Raw genomic sequence first — 15,683 nt, 5'->3', positions numbered from 1 at the left:
TAGGAGTTAAATGATCATAAGGGATATTTTCAGCAAGCTGTAATAGCCTGATAGTTATTCTTTTCTACTAACCAGATAAGGCAACTCACCAGAATATCATCTTGTTTCTAGCTTGCAGAAGATACACCAACAAATTCTTATTCTCCACCACTCCACCAAACTTTCTTTGTGTTCTTGCCTTTTCTCATTTCAGTATCTTTCCATAAGAAGCTACGGTTTCCGAGTTTGCAAAACACTTTGCAAATATAATATTTTAAGTTGTCAGCCTTCGGGTGATACCTTAATCTCACTGGTAACATGTCTCTAAACCACATTATTTTGGGGAAGTTTCTTTTAATAGCTAATCTCATGCATGTTGTGCACATTTTGGTTATCTTCAGTCAAATAGAATGTTTCCTGATTGACTTGGGTGTTCTTGCCCTAGATCTTGGAATCCATCTTAGTTAGGGACATATAAGCTTCTTTCCACAAAACATATAAACTTAGTAACAATAATATAACTTTTATTAAGTACAAAATATAACTTTATTAATATTCTCTTTTAGGGCCAGTACGGGAATTATCAGCAATAAGGGACAAGCTTCTTTGTTGGATTCATTTCAATACTATGTCTATCTTTGGAACTCGGTGTACAGAAAGTTTTGACTACTTGTAATATGTCAGTTACCCCTTAGCACAAAGCAGCGTCTGTATGTGAACAGTGTTCATTTCATGCCGGTTATGAAGCAGTGCACTCTACTGGTAAAAAGACAATGCTTTAATGGTCTGATATATTTGGTGCTGTGTATAGTATTGTATGTTGCTACAGCGCAACTTTTTTTTTCTTTTATCCTTCCTCTTCTTCCCATTCTTGATGTTTCTAAATAGCTTTAGGGGTCGTTTTATCATCAGTTTTTTGTGCCCAGTTATGGGAAACATCTAGGCTATCCTGCAATCCATGTATTCATACAAATAGACCTTAGGTCTAATTTCTCTGTTCATCCTAATGTAGGTTAGGAACTTCTGTTCAACTGAATGCAATGCAGCTTGTCCATGGTTTATGGTTGCCTCAGAAATATATGCCTCTTAACTATACTACTTTAGGGGCAGGGGCATTCTTTGTGGTATGTCAGTTTCCATGCTACACAATGAAAAAGAGAAATATTTCATTTACTGGGGATATTTTGAAAAATAGTTTCCAGTGCTTACTAATTATCCATATCTCATTCTGGTTCAGTCTATCTGAGAAAATCTACATTTTTGTATTAAAAGGTAAAGAGGGATCATTTATTCAAAATCTGAATCCATAGAGGTGTCTTAGTGAACAATATAAATCGAGGAGTATGGTGTGAAGGGAAAGAAAAGAGAATTCTTTGGGGATTGGTCCATTAGAAGTTAATATTGCTTTGTTCTGTTTTTATCTAATAAAACATTTCTGGCATTTGAATTTCTAATGTGCCAGATCTACATTTATAGATACTTTTAAATATTAATGCCAAATTTTCCTGTCAAGTGGTTAGTTGATTCTTTGTATGTTATTTCTTCCAGGGTAGTTCAGATCTTCGAGCAAATTTTGTAGTTATAACTGAAGATGTATTTCTGGGTTGTTCATTTTGCTGTCTCCCTTATCCTACAGGAACTTGACTTATTTGGAATACAGATCAGGCAAAAAAAAGAATAAATATTCCCCCTTTGGCAGTGCATATTGAAAAGTAAAAATTTCTGAAGGTTTATGGGATGAACTGTAGTTAGTTTAGTTTCTAAGTGAAGAGATCATGAAATCTGTGTAAACAATACAGAGTAACTCATTTTGAGCAATTTTATTAAAGGAAAAATTTGAATACATTTCTAATATCATATATGTTTGAGATGTGATCAAACTTTGCTTGGATAACAAAATTTATTTAACAGAAAAATAAAAAAGACTGGGGAAAAACATTTCAACTAAATACAAATCTTTATAGCAGAATAAAATACAACCTGAAGGAAATGTCATCTTTTTTTATATGTGTTAATTCTGGTGGAGGTAGTCTTTTTTATTATTGTTGTTACAGGGTTTTATATTTTGAAAACTCAAGAGTAGAAAAATAGATATAACCTATCGAGGCATATACATTTGCTTTCTTCCCTTAAAATAACAGTGGATTGAGATCACAGAATTTTAGAGGTAGAAGGAAACTTAGAGGTCACCTAATCTAGTTCCCTTATTTTACAAATGGAGAAACTAAGGCCCCAAAGAAGAGAAATAACTTGCATTAGATTACACATCTAGTTAGTGGCAGAACAGGAAGTATAAGCTAGGTCTTCTGACTATCAGGCCAGTGTTTTTACTCTTGTTACTTCACTGCCTCTCAACCAACCAACAAATACAATGTCAATTGATAAAATCAATCAACAAATAATATTTGATTGCTTGGAACCATGTCATGAAATAAGGAAAGGATTACTTTTTTTCTGTCCCAAATCTCATATCCTTGGCAAATCTAGGGGCAAAAAATAGTAGAGTTCTTAAAAGGCCACACTCTCATAGCCTCTTTTCATTATACTCGCCAGCTTTTCCAGTAGTACCTCCAGTTCTCCATTGTGTTAACTCTGCAGTTTAGGGAATATGCAGTTGTATACAACTTAAATTCGGTACAAGTTGAGGTAATTTGTAGGTATAGACTATTTATAACAAAGAGATATCATCAGCTTTGAGAACTCAAATCTTAAGATATTGGTTTACTCAGTTTATTTCATCACTCCTCTGGGGATAACATATTAGCAGATCAAGTTTAAAAGTACTTAGTTTTTTAGTATCATATGACTTAGAGCTGGAAGGGACTCCAGATCTGGTTTTCTTCCTCCTATACTATGCTTGCAGTCATTACAGCCCATAGCTGCTTCACAATACTGGGAGATCCTTTTGGGTTTGTGACAAAAGCCAGTACCTTGGATCTTTTTTCAGCCATACTTATCTATCTTAGCTGCCATTCCCTATCCCTTCCATATTACTTTTAAAGGCTTTCTACCACTGTACCCATTTCCTTCATGCTCATTAAATCTCAGAAAGGTAACAGGTCCCAGAGATTAACCTCTATCCAAAGCTGGGAACTTCTTTTCAACCTCCTTGTCAGATAGTTATCTGATACCTACCTGAATACCTCTTGTGATTGGGAACTCATCACCTCAGATTTCAACCTATTTCTATTTTTAGTCAACTCTATTTTCTAGAAAGCTGTTTCTTTATAGGTTTCTTTTCGTTTGCTTTAACAGTATTTGTATTAAATCTTACTTGAACTCTACCATTGCCGAATTAACCATTCTTAATTGCTAAAAATGATATGAACAATTGAATTTAAGGAATCTGTCCTTTGTAGTTTTGTCTTTTCTTTCCCTTCATTACAATCTAATACAACTAATTTGGAAATTCAGTTGAGAAATTAGAAAATTCCCATCGAAAATATTTAAAGATTTAGATAGCAAAAATGATTAAATTTATTTTGTTCCTTGCCAACATGGAAATATGCCTCTTATGTATGTTTTTAAGTGCTGAAATAATACTTTTGAAAGAAAAGGACATTTAAAAAACATATTACCACTACTGTACCAATCTGAAATGTCTTACATTAAGAATTTCTTGAATGTTGTGTATATATTTAAAAGAGCACTTTGGAAAATAGTTTGTACATTTATTTCCTAATTTATACATGATTTTTGGTGTTAATATTTCTAACTATTAATAACAAAATGTTTATTTAATGTGTTGTCCATTTTTATGTATTTTTGTGGGAAGGAAAAGTAATGCCAGCAATTCTGACTTTTTCATCAATTGTATCACAACTTCTGTAATATTGAATGTTTTAAAAAGGCTTAGGCTAAAATGACTTGATCGTGGAGTGTATTGATGGTACTTTTTTAATAAACCAATGAAAGACTTGATTAAAGACCAGTGAAGAAGCAGTTAGGGACTTTGGGAAATGGATGCACGTACTCACCCCTTATTGTCTGACATATCATAATGCATTTGAGAAATGGCGGTGACAGTTTTCAGAATTGTTGAAAAAAATGATACTGGTATGCAAAGGTCATCATGCATCATAGTTTTGTGTTGATCAGTGTCTTTTGATGATATAACTTTAGAGTACCACAAATTATACTAGGAACTCATTTCAAAAGCCATTGTTAAAGGTATCATGGTGGAAAAAGGCTTTCTCGAAATTCAAAGGAAGCCTTAATATGTCTATATGGATGGAGACTAAGTGAACCTCTGATTTTGTCAGATATTTTATAGAGACGAGTCTATAGCATCCATTCATTATTGTAAAAAGAAGAAAAGTGTTTTCATTTTCATTTTAAAATTTATAGCCATTACGACATTCCTGTTTATTGAACAAATTGGTTTAGTCTCTGTCAATTGTGGATACAGTACATTTTTCAACAATCATTTTGATTGTTAGTTTTTTTCCCCGTCAGATTTGAGTTTGGTGTATAAATGGAGTTTATGCTTTTGATGTAACCTATTAATAAACTGGTTCTTCTAAAAATCATATTTAATACTGTGTTATGGAGTTTCTACACATTTTGTTTATTTTTTTGGTGGGTTTTTTTGGTGGGGGGGAGGGGCAATGGGGGTTAAATGAATTGCCCAGGATCACACAGCCAGTAAGTGTCAAGTGTCTGAGGCTGGATTTGAACTCAGGTCCTCCTGAATCCAGGGCCGGTGCTTTATCCACTATGCCACCTAGCTCCCCTAGTTTCTACATATTTTGAAAACATATATTAGAGTTAATGCTTAACATGTTGTTCATCAAATCATGTTCAAGCATTCATTAGCTCCCCCTCTTTTTTTATTTCTCTGTATGTAGCAAGCAATAACATTTCAATATGCTTAGTAATTCACATTATAAAACAGTTCATCACAATATTCAAATCACTAGAAAACACTTTTAACAACTTAAATGTGGAAAATGCCTGTAACACAACTACTGGTAATAATTGCTAGTCTGTAAATGTTTAGATGCTAAAACAATGCCTGATATTGCCCTTATAGTTTAGACTTGCTAAGATTTGGTACACAAATATTTTTAAATATTGATTTAGATATAAGGTACAGAAACTACAATCTCAAGAGGACCATGTTTTCATAAAGTCTACATGCTATTTGTTTTTTAATTGGAGGTGTTTAATTCGTTCACTTTCCAATTATTTGATTTAATTCAATTTGATAAATATTAAGCATCCACTATGTACTTACCACTGTACTAAGTACTGGGGATATAAATAAGAAAAAAAAGACAGGACTTGCCCTCAAAGAGCTTACAATAAGGGAGAGGAAAGGAGGTACCCAATGAGAAGGCATCATGTTCCATGGAGTTCAATCCAAGCAGAGCTGCAGATGCTAAGTGGATAATTAGCTGTAAAGTCCAGATTACAAATTTCTTTAAAGAAAAGTTTTGGGAGTAATTTAGTGTTCCACTCACCCCTCCAGTCACAGGGGAGAGGAGGCTGCAGGAATTGGGAAAGTAGCTGTATGCCCAATTTGATCTGTTCTTTTTCTCTTTTAATGATAAAAGCATTTATGACACAGATTTTCCCCTAAGGACTACTTTGGCTAAATCCCTTAAGTTTTGATATTTTGTCTCATTGTTTTCATCTTAAATGAAATTTTTAGTTGTTTCTATGATTTGTTCTTTGACCTGCCCATCTTTTAGGAAATAAGTTAGTCTACAATTAATTTTGACTCTTTTCTTCAGCGGTCCTTTGTTGAATGTATTTTTATTGCAATGTGGTAAGTATAGGATATTTGTTATTTCTGTTTTGCATTTGTTTGTAACATTTTTATGCCCTACTACTTGATGAATTTTTTGAAGATGTTATAAACAGATGGGAAATGCGTACTTTCCATTCCTATTCAATAATCTCCAGAGATTTACTATATCTAAATTTTCTAAAATTCTATCCTAGTTCTTTATTTCTTTTTTTACTTTTTTTTTGGTTAAATTAATCTAGATCTGGGGCAGCTAGGTGGTGCAGTGGATAGAGCACCGGCCCTGGATTCAGGAGGACCTGAGTTGAAATCCGGCCTCAGACACTTAACAATTACTAGCTGTGTGACCCTGGGCAAGTCACTTAACCCCAATTGCCTCACCAAAAAAATAAAACAAACAAAAACATTTATCTAGATCTGAGAGGGTAAATTTAGATTCTCTACTATTATAGTTTCACTGTCTATGTCTCCCTATAACTAATTTAATTTTTCCATTAAGTATTTAAATATTATGTCATTTTTATGCATATATGTTTAGTGCTGATATGCATTATCTATGGTAGCTTCCAGCTAATTGCATTATCCTTGTTTATCTCTTTTAATTATTGTTTTTTTGCTGTTACTTTGGGACCATGATTGCCACCCCTGCCTGTTTTTTGTTTTTTTGTTTTGTTTTGTTTTGTTTTGTTTTGTTTGCAGGGCAATGGGGGTTAAGTGACTTGCCCAGGGTCACACAGCTAGTAAGTGTCAAGTGTCTGAGGCCAGATTTGAACTCAGGTCCTCCTGAATCCAGGGCTGATGTTTTATCCACTGCACCACCTAAGCTGCCCCCGCCACCCCTGCCTTTTATACTTTAGTTGAAGCATTACAAATTTTGTTCCAGCCCCTTATTTTAATTCTTTGTGTACCTTTCTGTTTTGGGTATTGTGAGAATATTATTACCAGGGGCCCCCTGCTGAGAGAGCATGGGTGGACCTTTCTAAGGTTCAGTGTCCCGAAGTTACCACACATCAACATGAGACCATTCTCAACCAATCAGCTTGAAGCAGTGTGGAAGGCTGTTCCTTTTGTCAGTTGGTGGTTGGAACCCTTGACAGGTGGAGCTCTGATTGCTCCTGGAGGGTAGTTAGGTTTTCCTATTCTTTCAGAGACACTTGTTCTCTCTTTGTTAACCTCTAATATATTTTAATAAATGTTTAATACCTAAACTGTTAAACTGTAGTCCTAGTTAGCTTTCTCCACACTGGGGACAGGTGACTACACACATTTAGTTTTACCCGTAACAGTATGTTTTTTGTAAATAACATGTTAGATTCTGCTTTCTAATCCATTCTGCTGACCTCTTTCATTTTATGGGTGGATTCCTCTCATTTACACTTGTAATTTTTAATTGCACATTTTCCCTTATCCTTTTCTCTTATACTCTTCTTTATCTTTGTTTCTTGACTACTCTTTATAAAGATGAAGAGGGTGATAAAAGAGGAGTGAGCTCAGCACCAGTTCTCTAGGTTTAGTGTAATCTGTTGCTACTTCCCTGTCCCTCTTCAGTTTCCTTCACTCAGATCCCAATAAATTATTATTTTTCTTTTTTTTCCATTAAATTCCTATCCTTTTTTCCTTTTATTTTAATCTTCTCTTCAAAATCTGCCCTCTTTACTTAGAGTTTGTTTTGATTAAGACTAACCCCTTCCAGGGGCAGCTAGGTGGCGCAGTGGGTAAAGCACCGGCCCTGGATTCAGGAGGACCTAAGTTCAAATCCGGCCTCAGACACTTGACACACTTACTGGCTGTGTGACCCTGGGCAAGTCACTTAACCCTCAGTGCCCTGCAAAAAAAAACCAAACGACTAACCCCTTCCTTAATTCTTATTCTACACTTTCTCTTAACTATGCCTTTGCTTTCTCTCTTCTCCTTCCTGTTTCCCTATTGAGTAAAATGTATTTATGTATGTGTGTATTCTTTCTTCCTTTGACCAGTTCAGATAAGAGTGAGGTCCCACTGTTGCCTTGTCCCCCACCCATTTCTCCTTGTTTATATGGACTTCCACTTATGCACCCCAGTTATGTGACATAATTTTTCCTATCCTTCCTTTCCCTCACTCTTGACCATTGTTAGAGTTGGAATGACGCCCCCTGCTGGGAGGAACATTGTGAGCTCTGGCCTGAGGGGAGACCAGGTGGCTTTAGCGTCTGGAAGTGACTTTTTCTGGGGTTTCGAAGGTCAGCCCAGCATCCAGAAGTTACTTCTGTAGAACCACCTATGGGACTTGTCAATCAGGGCTGCCAACCAATTAGCTTGGAGCTGTGTATTGTGTGGATGGCCCTGTTTCCTGTTGGAGAGGAGGCTTCTGGGAGGAGGAAGGAGGTGTTGGGTCTTTTGGGTTCCTGACCTCGGTTTGGAGAAGTCAGATGATGGGGTCTCTTAGAAATAGATCTATTACCTCTCTCTCCCTCCTCACCTACCTCTGATTGCTCTTTAATAAATTCTTAAAAGTCTAAACTCTTGCTAAAGCTTCTAATTTGGGGCAACCACTCATTAGATTTTAGACATCATAGCTAGAATTTTAGCCCCTTATACCATAGTGTGTTTTTCTCCCTGCAATTTTCATTCTTTTAAGATCATCAGAGAATTTGGAATACAAAGTTTTTAAAAATTGATGTAAAAATTTGTTTTTACATGTAATTTGGGAAAATAAAATTCTAAATAAATTATAAGAAAATGAAAACAAAAAAGATCATAAAATATAATAGAACCATACCCAGGACTCCTGTCTAATTACATTTCCTCTTTGGCCCCTGTCGATGATAGAATTATTATTTTTTTTTTTAATTTTTAGTGAGGCCATTGGGGTTAAGTGACTTGCCCAGGGTTACACAGCTAGTAAGTGTTAAGTGTCTGAGGTCGGATTTGAACTCAGGTACTCCTGACTCCAGGGCTGGTGCTCTATCCACTGTGCCACCTAGCTGCCCCGATGATAGAATTCTAATGGAATGTGTGTATTATTTCCACATATTCCACAAACAGTTTCTCCTTGTTTAGTTCCTTATGATTCTTTGCTCGTATTTACCTTTTTATGTTTCTCTTTATTCATGTCTTTGTATTTCAAAGTTTCTATTCAACTCTGATCTTTTCATTAGGATTGCATAAATGTCTTCTGTTTCATTAAAGATCCCTTTTCCCCCTGCAGGATTATACCCAGTTTTACTGCATATGTTATTTTGGTTGTAAATCTATATATGCTTTGCTTTCTGGAATACTGCATTCTAGAATCTCTCTTCTCCTTTATAAGAATGGCTGCTATATCATGTATGGTTTTGGGGGACTTAAATTCTTTGTCTCTGGTTGCTTGCAGTATTTTTTTTAACCTGGGAGCTGTGGGGTTTCGCTATAATGTTCCTGGGAGTTTTGGTTTTGAAGTCTGTTTCAGAATTTGAACAGTGGATAATTTCTATTTCCACTTTTCCCTCTGGTTATAAGAGATCTGGGAAATTTTTTTTTATCATTTCTTGAAACATGGTGCCTAAGTACTTTTTTGGCCATGATTTTCAGGTAGTCCAATGATTCTTAAAATATTTTCTTCAATCTGTTTTTTCCAGGTCCATTGTTTTTGCTGCGAGAAACCTTTCATTTTCTTGTGTTTTTTTCAGTCCTTTGAGTTTATCTTAATATTTTTTGTTGTCATCATTATTTTTTATTTGTTCTATCCTAATTTTCAGGGAGTTTGTTGCTTGAGCAAGGTTTTGTACCTCTTGAACTAGGCTGTTAATTCCCTTTATAATTCTTCCTTCCAAAACTCTCATTTCTTTTCCAATTTTTTTCCTCTGGGTTCTCATTTCATTTATAAAAACATTTTTAAACTTTTTAAAAAAAATCTTGCTTAATTTCTTCCAGGAATACAGGTTGAATTTGTTCCCAGGTTGTGGTTTTCTTTGAGGCTTTGTTTATGAATGTTTTGGTATCATTCTCTTCTGGGGTTGAGTATTGATTGTCCCTGTCATTCTAATAGTTCTTTATGGTGGAATTTTTTTATTATTCTTCCAACCTACTCTCTGACTTTGGATTTTATGTTAGAACCAGACTCTGAAGACTTCCTGTTCTGAGTTGAGATTTTGTCCTGTTGGATGCTTCTGCTGCTTTCTTGGGGGTATTGATGTAGTATTACTCCAGGCTTTCAGAGATAACTCAGTCTGGGGACCTATAAACTTTCTGTGTTTCCACAGTGTTCTGATCTAGGGCAAAGTCTAAACTCCACAAGTTCTTTACCTGGGTTTGGGTCTGCACAACATGCCTGTTAGCTTGCCCCTGGTTGGAAATTACAGAAGACTGCTGCTGGACTCAAAGAAAGGTCTACACATTTATTGTGAAAATTGCAGCCTCCCCTTTGATCTGGAATATCTGTCCAGGTTGTTCTGCTACATATTTCAGACTAGACTGGAGTCTGGAACTGAGACACTACTCAGGTCCTGGCTTCAGGTCCACACAAGCCACTGTTTACTACTAAACTTGTTCCTCACTATGCAACTAGGGGCCTGTACCCACCCATGCCCCACCCTGGATAGCACCCTTATGCATATGTCCCCACCTATACTGTCTACACTGGATCTGTGACCTAGAACTGGGTAATGAATCACAGAGATGCCAGCTGGTACCTATTCCCACATCCTGTACAAGTTTGAGGTCCCTCTGTATAGATCTTAGATCCCTTCTTTCCCTGGTGCACAACCTCAGTCCTCTTTTATTTCCTATAAACAGGAATGCTCCTCATGGCACACGCCAGAGCCTGTCTCCCAAATTCACCTCCCTCTGCTGATCTGGGCTAGAAATATGACTGATTTTTTTTCTTAGATTTCTTGATCAGGACTTTGATCTGGTACATTTTCTAGATCTTTGTTGGAGGTGACCCAAAGGGCAATAGAAAGCACAAAGTGAAGGCGTAGCATTTGCCAATAATGACTAGCATGTTATAAGGGACGTAAAAGATTTTATCAAGGACACATGTAACCAAAAAAGAAAATGGGGCAGCTAGGTGGCACAGAGGATAAAGCACTGACCCTGGATTCAGGAGGACCTGAGTTCAAATCCGGCCTCAGACACTTGACACTTACTAGCTGTGTGACCCTGTGTAAGTCACTTAACCCTCATTGCCAAAAAAAAAAAAGAAAGAAAAGAAAAAGAAAATAGCTAGTCATGTATTCAGAATAATGTATAACAGATTGGGTCCCAAGTTTTATATTTATATTCATAAAATATTTTAAAACCCAGAGGTATATAGTATTGTGACGAGAGAACTGGCCTCAAAATCAGGAAAAGCTGGGTTTAATTACTGCCTCTGACACAGACTGGCTATAACAACTCTAGGATTGTGTTGGGAGAGCTTGGCTATACTTTTTCCTGTTACTTTGACATCTTGGCTCTATTCCATGGTATTTTGTTCACACAAAACATAGAAACTACCTTAAACTTTTTTTTCTATGATCCATATATACTTCAATAAAAATCTGAGTGCTAAATATGTACTTCTATAAACATGAGTGCCAATAGAGGAAGAAATAAAACACATTGTTGAGAATAATACATAGGATTACATGATAAGTGTGTTAGATGGAGAACAAAGTACTATATAAATTCCAAGAAGGAAAGAACCTTACAAAGGGATAGCAGACATCAAGGATGTAGGAGGTGACACTTGAGTTGGGTTTTCAAAAATATACAGCTAGGTAGTACTAGAATTCTGGACTTGGAGTCAGGAAGACCCGAGTTCAAATAGTGCTTCAAAAATCAGTTATGAAGGGGGCAGCTAGGTGGTGCAGTGGATAAAGCACCAGCCCTGGATTCAGGAGTACTTGAGTTCAAATCGGACCTCAGACACTTGACACTTACTAGCTGTGTGACCCTGGGCAGGTCACTTAACCCCCATTGTCCCGCAAATAAATAAATAAATAAACAAACAAACAAACAAACAAATAAACAAACAAATAAATAAATAAATGAATAAATAAATAAAATCAGTTATGAGGTTCTAAGTAATTCATTTAGCCTCTCTCAACCTCAGTCATATCATCTCTAAAATGGGAATAATAACACCACCTATTTTATGTAAAGTATTTTACAGATATAGTATATAAATTTTAGCTATTATTATTAGACAAACATTTTATAAAGATGATAAAGTAGGCATATAAGTCAATAGTGACTGATGATCTTTCCACCACTTTGGGGGTAGGGTGGTAATAATGTTATCTATGAATTTTTCCTTTTATTTTTCCTTTTTGTTCTATGTACATATCAAATGTGTCTTTGATAAAAATATGAGAAGGTAACAGACAGACTTTCACAGACAATTCTTTATGGCAGACCACATCATCACAGTCAGAATTAACTAAGAATTTTAGAGAATATAAGGTTCTGCTGTTTGTCATTTTTAAAAAAAATTAATTTATTGAGCAAAATTCGACCTTAATGCCCTGCCTCCATTTATATATTAAGAACGAGGGATAGGGGGCAGCTAGGTGGTGCAGTGGATAAAGCACTAGTCCTGGATTCAGGAATACCTGAGTACTCCTCCTGAGTACTCTGGCCTCAGACACTTGGCACTTACTAGCTGTGTGACCCTGGGCAAGTCACTTAACCCCCATTGCCCCACAAAAACAAACAAACAAACAAAAATAATAAAGAACAAGGGACAGGGAGTGGACCTGACATCCCTGGCTTCCTTTAAATCCTACCTAAAACCCCATCTTCTATAGTAAACATTTTCTAACCCCTCTTAATTCCAATGTTCTCTCTCTTTTAATTATTTTCTATTTATCCTGTATATAGCTTGCTTTGTATATATTTGTTTGTCTCTTATCTCCCCCATTAGATTGTGAGCTCCTTGAGAGCAGAAACTGTCATTTGCCTCTCTGTAGCTCCAGCACTTAGCAGAGTGCCTGATGCATGGTAGGCACTTAATAAATGCATATTGAATGAATAAATGAATTTTATTGCTATAGGAAACTGATAGAGAAAACTTCCTTTACCAATGCAGATTGGCACCTGCTCAGGAGTATATAGTCTTAGAGAGTTGCTTGGAATACTGAAACATTTAGTGACTAGCCTAGGGTCACACAGCCAGTATCTGTCAGAGGTAAGAATTAAACCCAGATTCCTGGTTTGGTGGCCAGTTCTCTATCCATTGTACCATGCTGTCTTTCCTCAGATATATTAAGATTATACAAAATTCCTTGACAAATTAATTCAGAGATAACTGTTAAGTGCTACTCAGGCTATGCAAGACATAAATAGGAATATTATATGCTCACTGAAGTTGCTCACCAGTGTAATGGAGGATATTCTGCAAAAAATGTAAATAGATGAGGATTTCTCTATAGATGATTAGTTCTCCAGAATCTACCTTTTGTATAGACATTGCATCAAAAGCTATATAAATTGGGGGCAGCTAGATGGCGCAGTGGTTAAGCACCGGCCCTGGATTCAGGAGTACCTGAGTTCAAATCTGGCCTCAGACACTTGACACTTACTAGCTGTGTGACCCTGGGCAAGTCACTTAACCCCCGTTGCCTGCAAAAAAATAAATAAATAAATAAATAAAAGCTATATAAATTCAAGGATCAAAAGATCTCTCGAAGGAAATCTATAATCACTCAAAAACCAATTGGCCTAGTAATCCACGCAGAAAAAACCAAGTGGATGAAGAATATATACATATTGTTCAGGTTATGATATTCAGTCATTTAGGAAATCCACTGAGTTAGTCTACAAATTTAAATGTCTTTGATGGTTCTGCAAGATGGCTAATGACCTGGACCAAAATTACTTAGAAGAATGAAATCAGGGTGGAGTGGGAAATTGCTGAGCACTTTCAAAGGTGCCAAACAGCTACTTACTGCTAAGGACCAATTTTTTTTTAACTCTAGAAGGAACAGAATTTACAACTACCTGGAGGATCATGCTACATCAAATGACAGTGCATTTTTTAATCTATAAAAAAAAGAAATTAGAGATGGTAGGATAAAAATTGTTACTTCAAAGAAAAATTATAATAGTTTGCATCAGTTGATATGTTTGGTCCCTCTAGAATCAACATCAATATTCTCCAGGTAAGAAAGGCAGTATGGAATAAGTGGATAGAGAGCTGACCTTCGAGTCAGAAAGACAGGTTCAAACTCTACCTGTTACCTATTGTGTGACCCTGACCAAGTCACTCAGTCTCTCAGTGTGCTTAGGCAATTCTTTGATACTATAAGTTATAAGCTCATGACAGATCTGCATTGGTAGAGGAAATTTCCTAACTGGGAGTTCACTACACCAATAGTATAGACCCCCCCCCCAAAAAAAAAATTATCCCAGTGATATTGTATGGTTTTAAATTATGGAATGCCATAATTTTGGAAGAATCAAAGTCTTAGATGACCTGAAGGGCAATAGAAAGCACAGGGTGAAAGTACAACATTTACTAGTAATGTATAGTGTATCTTGCAATAAGGGATATAAAAAATTTTATCACAGACATGTATAATAAAAGAAAATGGTGTGGTCATGTAGTCAGAGGAATAGATTGGATTTTAAGGTCTGTTTTTATATTCACAAAATATTAAAAGACCCAGAAGTACATAGCATAGTGACTACATAATTGGTCTCAAAGGCAAGAAGATCTGGGTTCAAGACCCACCTCTGACTCATAGTGGGTGTGTGACCCTAGGCAAGTCACTTAACCTCTCAGTAGTCTAGACAACTCTCTTAAGTCTCAAAAAGTTTCAGAGAAGGTGATAACCCACAATGGTAAAGGGAGTCTCCTCATCCGAAGGGTCTCTATATCAATGAAATCATAGGTTCAGGGCCTATCCCTTTCTACTAAAAGACTCAGTGGAAGGCCGTCATCCAACTGGGTAGATCCTTCATGGAGGATTTATTAGAGTACATAGGTAAGGATTGTACAGAATGAGAATAGAAAAGTACTGACCTTGTGGGAAGAAGTAAAATGAAGAGGGTCTCTCTCTCTCTTTGATATCCCCTCAAAAGAGCGACAGAAATGACTATTTATAATATAATTATATACGTAACTTATTTAAAGCTACATCTATATCTAGAGCAGGACTTCTAGAATCTCTCAAAAGAAAGCTGGTTTTCAAGAGGTGGAGTCAAGGTGGGAGAGCAGCAAGAAGAAATACAGTGAACTGCCTACCCAAACTCCAAAGACATCTAGAAAACGCACCAGACCAAATCCTGATGGGGAAGTCAAAGGAAAAAAAATCACAGTCAACAATTTTTCCAGCCCAGGTTAAAAGAAGGAGAAAGAGGGGGGTCTGTGTATAAAGTCTGGCCAGGAGCTGTATAGCAGAACACTCCAGTGCAAGAAGAGGCTCTGAACCATGGTGAGAAGATCTCGTGTAGGGTATATAAAAAAATAACTGCCAACTGGCAGCTTTTTCATTCATTATGTAGTCCAGGATGGATTGGGGAAGAGACCTGTGCTCAGGCATGGCATTTCAGAGTAGGGAATAGACACAGGTTCTAAGCTGTGTACCAAAAGGACCAAGTTTCGAAGCAAGAAGCAAAAAGGCTTGAACCCTAGGCGTAAAGCAGGGTTTCAGTTCTAATTTCTATCTTAATCTGAAGCCTGCAGAAAAGTAACTAGGGCAGGAATCCCAAAACAAAGAGAAACTTGGAATTCTGACATTCACAATCAGAGATTTTCCCAGCTGCCTGACAGTGTCTGAGTCCAGCAGTAATCTATTGTTACTCAGACCTAAACCCACGTCAGGAATTTGCAGAACTCAGATCAGGCAGGGACAGGGGATGGGGAGAAGTAGTTAAACTTTGCCCTGGATAAGATCACTTTGGGAGCACTGAAAGCTTGCAGGTTCCTAGCCTGAACTATCCTTGAGAAAACAGAACAATATTATACTCAATACCCCCATGAAAGTAGCAATAGAACCAGCCCAGACCTTCCCTG

General features: G+C 36.6%; 1 protein-coding gene across 2 annotated transcripts in view; it reads left to right on the top strand.

Moving 5' to 3' along the window:
* The window catches only part of SS18L1 (SS18L1 subunit of BAF chromatin remodeling complex), a 53,556-nt gene extending 49,048 nt beyond the window's left edge, over nt 1-4,508 (top strand). For both annotated transcript variants that reach the window (XM_043984460.1, XM_043984459.1), the window contains one exon: nt 546-4,508. In XM_043984460.1, the coding sequence (XP_043840395.1) occupies nt 546-572 (27 nt within the window). In that variant the 3' untranslated portion in view covers nt 573-4,508. The remainder of the gene's footprint in view (nt 1-545) is intronic.
* Nucleotides 4,509-15,683: the final 11,175 nt, after the last annotated feature.

Source organism: Dromiciops gliroides, chromosome 2 (genome assembly GCF_019393635.1).
Source record: "Dromiciops gliroides isolate mDroGli1 chromosome 2, mDroGli1.pri, whole genome shotgun sequence".
In the NCBI taxonomy this organism is placed as follows: Eukaryota; Metazoa; Chordata; class Mammalia; order Microbiotheria; family Microbiotheriidae; genus Dromiciops; species Dromiciops gliroides.
This window is presented reverse-complemented; position numbering and strand designations above follow the sequence as displayed.